The 8,084-nt window shown below is 28.9% G+C and overlaps 1 protein-coding gene across 3 annotated transcripts; it reads left to right on the top strand.

Moving 5' to 3' along the window:
* The first annotated feature begins 5,789 nt into the window (after positions 1-5,789).
* Positions 5,790-8,005, top strand: LOC130505437 (transcription factor EGL1-like). Of its 3 annotated transcripts, none has more exons than XM_057000035.1 (6): positions 5,790-5,931; positions 6,037-6,167; positions 6,258-6,530; positions 7,075-7,171; positions 7,263-7,334; positions 7,445-8,005. In XM_057000035.1, exons 2-6 carry the CDS (start codon positions 6,049-6,051, stop codon positions 7,988-7,990), a joined length of 1,107 nt encoding a protein of 368 aa, XP_056856015.1. In that variant the 5' UTR covers positions 5,790-5,931; positions 6,037-6,048; the 3' UTR covers positions 7,991-8,005. The 3 variants fall into 3 exon arrangements, with proteins under 3 accessions (XP_056856015.1, XP_056856016.1, XP_056856017.1); XM_057000036.1 differs by having other exon boundaries at positions 5,865-5,957; XM_057000037.1 differs by lacking the exon at positions 5,790-5,931 and having other exon boundaries at positions 6,034-6,167; positions 6,234-6,530.
* Positions 8,006-8,084: the final 79 nt, after the last annotated feature.

Genomic DNA, 8,084 nt, shown 5'->3' on the forward strand with positions numbered 1-8,084 from the left:
AAATAACTGTATATTTAAGGCACTTTTATTGCTACCATAAAAAATTCTCAAAACAATTAAAATACAAATTTATTAAATATTATATGGATTCCTATAAATTCATCTTATAATTAGTTATTATCTATATTATAATTTTAAATTCTCCTTTATGCTAATAATATATAATCTTTTATAATATTTTCAATATAGTTTTCAAACTTTAAAAAAGTATTTAATTATAAGATACTTTCAAGTGGATTTTCATGATCTTTATATATTAGTAAGAGATATTACGTATACTTACACTTAATTTGAGAAATTTTGTGCTGAATTTTTTCATTATAAATGCTTTAAGTTATCTTTGACCCAAAAATGCTTTTAGTTATCTAGAAATTGACGGTCTATTGTAATTATTAGTAGTCCAATTTCTTATCATAAAAGTTAAAAATGTCCCTTTTGAGGGGGGATTTTATATAGGCTAAAATCCAAAAAACATCATTGTTGTTGAATTCAAAATAAGTTTTAAAACATTGCTATATTGATAGCTTAGGATAATCTAATTATGTAAACGATAAATGGTTTATAAACCATCTTTTATACATCTAAATCGGTGTTATCATTCATTAGTCTCAGAACCTATAACATATTATTGGTTATTTGAAAGCTTTTTACAAAAAAAAACATATTATTGGTTGTCTATATATTATTTTCTATCTTAATTCAAATACATTGTAGTTGTAAATCAAACGATACAATATTTGGCCGTACAATAAAACAAAATAAACAAAGTCTTACTCTCTTTTCGAAGTTCAGACACGAAAAGTAATCCTGGACTAACTCCAACCCTACTTCATTTTCTACTCCAAACATTATTTTGGAGTAAAATCCTCTCCAACCCCACTCCATTTTCAACTCCAAAATTGAGTAATGGTTAGGGTTACTCCATTTATGGAGTAATCTTACACATTACTCCATTTTGGAGTTGAACTTTTTTTATTTATGAAAAGGTCCTTTAAACTTTTAATCTTTTTATTTCTTACTTAAATAATATTTTAAAATAATAAAATAACATAAAAACAAGATATTTCATTATTTAATAATTTGACACAAAATGCATAACATAATTAAAAACATAAATAATATAAAATAAAAATAACATAAGATAAGATAAGTGATTTAATAATCTGGGGAAAATATTCTAATGCTCATTATTGAACCAATTTATATATTATGTTTTATTCTATTTTTATGATTTCTTGTACCTTTTAATAATAAATGTTTAATTTAAATAAAATATATTTTAAGGCATTTTTGCAAACATAAAATAGTTGGGGTTAATTGGTAAACTTTTATAAGTATAAGATATTATTAACAATTATTAACTATTTTTGGAGTAAAAAATTGAGTAATACATTGGAGTAAAACCTTATTCCATTTTGGAGTTGCACCATTTTGGAGTAAAATTTGGAGTAATACATTGGAGATGCTCTTAGGAGTGATAATTTTGGGAGAAGAGAAGCTCTAATTACAAACTTATACTCCTTCCGTTTTATTTTACTTGTTGTTTTAGACTTCGACACACAGATTAATAAAACATTTAAGTTTGTATATTTACTAAATAAAAACATCATTACCAATACACTTAACCAGATTTCAACCAATAGAAAAATAATTTAGAATAAAAAGTCAATAAATTTTGTATTAAAATCATAAAATGTTATTTATTTGAAATAAAATTTTGATTTAAAACGATATATAATTCGAAACAGAAGGAGTACTATTATATAATTATGAAAATAAATAACTCTTGGTTTCTTCTATAGTTATCTCTTTTCAGTGCCCTTTTGCCAAACTTCATTCATAGACAATCACTTAACTTCATTTGATTCCTTTCACAACTCTAGGTAGTCCTCAACATTATCTTTGTTCCAAGCTTCAGTCTTTCTTGATAAACTTAATTGTCTGGCTTGCATGGAACTGAGTCGCAAATTACCGTTTATTGACTCGTACATTTATAAATACAATAAAATAATAATTTTTGCAACAAAACTGAAAGAGGGCAACTAATTAGCAGTTACAAATTCATAGCTAAACGTTCTACTTCTTAAGATTCCAAAACGATGTAGAATATATTCAAAGAACATCATGTTCCAAAAGTATAGTAAGTAGTATATTATAAGAACATCGATAAATTAAGAAATGCAAGCTTGTTTGTCTGTTCCAGTTTTTTTAAAAAAGAAAAAAAAAAGCTTGTTTGTCTGTTTTGCCGGGAGCTCATCGAGGCCATAACCTCAACTTCCGTGTCAATAGTGTTTCACCATTAAAAAAAAATCTTCGTGAATTTACAGTTTCTTGTGAATTTATTGCACTCATAGCAATTAACCATTGCTTGTCGTATAGTTGGCAAAACAGGTTTAGGTTGGATTTTATAAGTGCTATTTTATGATTTTTTGTTTGTATTGTGTTTCTGACTCAAAATGGTTTTTATATACTCCCTCTTTATTTAAAACAATGATATTTCAGATTTCGTTTTTGTCTTTAAAATTTTAATGTTTTGGAATTTTATTTTATGCTCTTTGTTTTAAAATTAATTGAACATAAATTAAAATATATAAATATGACTGATATTTTTATTGGGAAGTAAATAAATTTTAAAAACAAAACTAAAAAATTAATAGATAAATTGTGTATTTAATTTTATTACTATATACGTAAGTACTAAATCATCAATTTTACAATAAGCACTAAAGGAGTATATTTTCACTTTAAATTTTATTCATATTTTATGATGAGATTTCTATCAGGTTTTCTCAAAATAAAGGTTCTTCGTCAATCCTCTTCTAAACTGAATTATACTCTATATGATTATAATCATAAGAAATAATATCTTAGTCATTCGCATAACAAAATCAACAACCATACTCGAACTACTAAGTACTAACAATTAAAGGTCAAATCTACCTTTTTACTATGTGACTAGGTGATAACCTGCGCCATGCGCAGGATGAATGAACTAAATTTTTTATAAATTTTAATATATATGTATTGAAAATGTAAAAGTCATAGTCTCAATACTATATATTTTATAATGAATGATTGGAGGAGATTGTGTATAGATAAGCTTCGCTTTTTAAAAAAAAACTTGTGTTATTGGTTGTATGTACTTGAAGTATATAGATCATGGGAGTGAATTTATATGAGTAATCAAAAATTTATATAAAATTAGTTATTATTCTCGAAAATAAATAAAATGTATTTATATTTTACATCACTATGTCATTTATATTTTACATCTTTTTATTTTTGAGAATATATAAAAATAAAAAGAAGGGAAGTTTGACTAAAGCATGATAATAAAGTTTAACATTAAAAGTTATTCCTTATATGATAGCATTACACATTTAATCTAATATACAATCACATTAAATACTAAAATAACCAATTTCTCGCATGATTGGATTCTCAAAAGATAAATGGTCAATCAGTGTCAATCACATGTATTTTCTATATTTGTATGATTCGACGGTGCATATGAAATAATAATACTATGTCAAAATTATTTTTAAAATTTGGAATACAATCAATATGTAGTCAAAACGGGTTTTACATTCCTAAAATATGATAAATAGAGGAGAATACAATTCCAAACCAGAAATATTCCTACGTGATTGACAAAGGATTGAAGATCTTTTATTTATTATAAACGAATCAAAGGCATAATTAAGCTATTAATGATATAATTAACATAGGAAGATTTTTCAAAATCATGTGGGTTTTTACAGTAAGGAACTCTGTGATTGAGAATTCATAGTTCTAACTTTACGAAAATACATCAGGCTGAATAAATGACCGTAAACGTACGTTTTAATTTTTTCAGTAATCAGATTCTTTTAAAAATAACTTGCATCAAACTTGACTAATTTAAAATCAGCATTAAAACATAACTTACAATGATTTTGATGATTACATAAATGGATGGTTTGATTTCATCAAATCAAACCATCCAGTTTTATTACGATTTTATATTATGGTTTTAAGTTACAACATGTCATCATCATTGGTCCGAAACTGTATTTTATATACTTAGGGAAACTATATGATTCAGAGCCTCAAATATGAATGACTTAGTATATTAGAGCATCGAATCATACAAAATACATAATCGCTTAATATCACATGAAAATAATGATTCTGGATCGTTTGATGATAACAAAATATTCTACTCAATTATAATAATTTCAAACTATGCTTTTGAAATATTCTACTTAAGTGTAATGATTTTAAACTATGTTTTTAACGGTTGTATTGGTCGTATAGTGAAAAACATTGTAAACTTCATAAAAAGTCATCTAATAATCAAAATAGTATTTAACCATGTACGATTTAATCATGAAAGCCAAAAACTGTATAATAGAGTATGTTCCAGAGTATTTTTGGTCTCTGCTAAGACCGAAACAAACAATTGTATTTACCATATTTTTGGTTTGGTAAATAATAATGCGAAAACCATGTAAAGAATAATGGAATGCATCATAATTAAACTGTGTAATAGCATATGGTAAATAATAACTGAAACCATAAATCGTAGACATTATTTATTTGGTTAGTCAATAAGTAAAAGTTTAGAGTATATTAGTTAAGTTTCAATATAATGACTAATGGCAAGTTATTGTAATTAGTCTAGTTAATTAAGGGGTTTTGAAAATAGATGGTGAGAGAGCTTGTGGTGATGACACCTAGGAAATGGCACATTTGTAAATCACACATGAGTTAAAGGTTACTTATTTCTAATGCTCCTAAAATAATATATAAGAGATAAAAAGACAGCATATCCATACTATTGGTTTGATTCCATGTTATATTTTATGCATAATGTCTATAAAGAATACGCATAAATCAATTGATAGTGGTTAGACATGTTCATATTTTATGTATTTATAAATATAGCTACTGTAATTCTTCTTTAAATTAATTTAGTGTTTATCACTTTATAAATATAGTACAAAGATAAAGAACTATATGTAAATTCTTTTAACAAAATAAATTAAAAGAGAGTGGTGCTCACAGCTTGGAACACAATATTTAACCACAGGGTAGGTACACACTACTTTTGTTTTATTTACCACTCATTTTCAAAAACTATGAAAAAAGTCCTTGTAAATTTCTGAATTTATTTGTGAATGTATTCTCGTAAGGTATGCTCGACTTTGAGTGCAAAGTGCTGCTCTTCTTTCCCGTAGTGGTCTATCCATTCCTTATTTTAGCTTAAGTTATATCAGTCGTTGTTGTTGTTGTTTTTACTTTTGGTTCCGAGGGGTGTTGTTTTACCTCGTCGGCTTATGGTTTCGGAAAAACTTTGTTTTTTTGTCGGCATTGTGTAAGTCACGGTTATTTCAATATTAATCCAATAGATGACAAAAAAAATTCTGAATTATGTGATACTACGCAGTGTATATTCACCTAACCTAAGTATCCATAAAGAGATTCTGACACAGTCCTTTTCTGTCGAATTAAAGCTCAATTCCACCACAACAATAGTAACTTCAAAAACTAAATATTACTCCTTTTTTTTGTCACAGAAACTAAATATTACTCCATCTTTCCAAAATACTCTAAGTTTTAGGCTATGCACCGTTATTAAGAAAATTGTTTTTTATTTTTAAAAGTATGACTAAAATATAAATTTAAAACTATTTGACTAATTACAAAAAAATATTATAAAAATCATTGGTTATACAGTTTTTGATAAATTAAAAAATCACGTTAAAAATGAAAACATCATATATTTTGAAACGTCAAAACTTTCTAAAATTTCATCTCTTGTGAAACGGAGTTGAAACAGAGGGAGTTGTATTTAAATTCTTGTTAATATTTTTCCCATATATAGAAGGTTCAAAATAAATATCATGGGTTTTGCTGTCTTCTCCCTTCCCCAAACCGAACCAGTGTCATGTAAAAATCACTAACTCACGTCACAAGTCATAACCTGAAAATCCATTCTGCTTCTTTCCTATTCTAGATAAGAGTCTGATTATTTTTTTTGTGTGGATGCTACAGAGATGAATAGAAATGGCTACCGGAGAAAACAGAACCGTGCCGGAAAATCTGAACAAACACCTCGCAGTTTCAGTTCGAAACATTCAATGGAGCTATGGAATATTTTGGTCTATCTCTGCTTCTCAACCAGGGTACATCTCTTAATCTCCTTTAGCCTCTTTCTCTAAAGTAAAAGTTTTATTTAATTATTTTATCAGTATTTTTTGAGTTTATGTAAATAGAATGCTGGAATGGGGAGATGGATACTACAATGGAGACATTAAGACGAGGAAGACGATTCAGGCAGTGGAAGTCAAAGCTGACCAGTTGGGTCTTGAGAGAAGCGAGCAGCTTAGAGAGCTTTATGAATCTCTCTCGCTCGCGGATTCCTCAGCCTCCGGTGGCTCTCAGGTCAGTAGACGAGCTTCCGCTTCGGCTCTCTCTCCTGAAGATCTCACCGACACCGAGTGGTACTACCTAGTATGCATGTCTTTCGTCTTCAACAATGGTGAAGGGTAATTCCGTCTTCATTATAATCCATCGCAGCTCGCACTAAAAGAAATATATTAAGAAAATATGTAATTTATATCTAGTTAAAAACTAATATAAATGTAAACTCTTGCAAATTTCCAAAGATCAATCTATTTTTTGGTGATTGTAAACTACATACTTCTAGATTGGTTCTAAAAAACTATACTTCAAGATTTGTATTAGAAGTCGCAAACATTTAATGTTTACTTTTGTCAACCTCAAACATTTAATATTAAAATAAAGAGTATTTGATTTTGTCTCCTAAAAAAAGTAAAAATTAAAAAAGGACAAAAAAATTTTTTATCATGGTCTTTCTTAAATTATCATCTTCCATAGGAGCTATTCCTCCGACATTGAAAGAGTTTGATTGTTACAACCGCAATCTCTAGAATATATGTTTGTGTGTTTTAGAAATGAGTTAACCTTTAAAAATAAAGTCAATACGGTTCATAAACTATACTAGAAAGGCGAAAACAAAACGCCAATTTGGTTTGTTTCATAAAGGTTAGTTCCGTCTTTTTAATGTAGAATAACGGGAGGAGCATTAGCAAACGGAGAACCAATATGGCTATGCAACGCTCATACCGCCGATAGCAAAGTCTTCACTCGCTCTCTTCTGGCTAAAGTAAGTTTTTTGAGTTATTTTTTGCTACTGGAAACGCTAACACTATACTGAAAACGTTCATTTTCATGTGGGGTTTTACAAAAAAAAAAAGAGTGCTTCGCTTCTGACAGTAGTTTGCTTCCCATTTCTTGGAGGAGTCTTTGAGATTGGCACAACCGAACATGTAAGCCAATAATTTTATTACATTTTCTTTTTTTTTTATAAAATGTTTAATTGTAATTTATAAAATTTAAAAGAGATATTTAAATTCTTTATTTTGTTAAATTAATTTAGATTACAGAGGACTTGAACGTGATACAATGCGTGAAGACGTTATTCCTTGAAGCTCATCCTTATGGAACTATATCAACGAGATCTGATTATCAAGAAATATTTGATCCTCTAAACAGCGATAAGTACATTCTTGGAACTGAAGCTTTTCCCACAACTTCTACAAGTGGGTTTGAACAAGAACTAGAGGATCATGATTCGTTTATCAACGGTGGTAGTGCGTCTCAGGTACAAAGCTGGCAGTTTGTGGGTGAAGAACTCAATAACTGCGTTCACCAACCGCTTAACTCTAGCGATTGCGTTTCCCAGACGTTAGTTGGAACAACCGGGAGAGTTTCTTGCAATCCAAGAAAGAGTAGGACTCAACGGTTAAGTCAAATCCAAGAACAGAGTAACCGTTTGAATATGGACGATGATGTTCATTACCAAGGCGTGATCTCGACGATATTCAAAACAACGCATCAGCTCATTCTTGGACCGCAGTTTCAGAACTTTGATAAGCGGTCAAGTTTCACGCGCTGGAGGCGGTCGTCATTGTCATGTCCCTGATCCTGGATATGATCCTTAGGATCGACCATGGTGCAAGGAGACGCACCAGTCAGCTCATGTGACCTAAACACAAGGGTATCATGGCCTGGAAGTA

Source organism: Raphanus sativus, unplaced genomic scaffold, assembly GCF_000801105.2.
Source record: "Raphanus sativus cultivar WK10039 unplaced genomic scaffold, ASM80110v3 Scaffold2277, whole genome shotgun sequence".
NCBI classification, from domain to species: domain Eukaryota; kingdom Viridiplantae; phylum Streptophyta; class Magnoliopsida; order Brassicales; family Brassicaceae; genus Raphanus; species Raphanus sativus.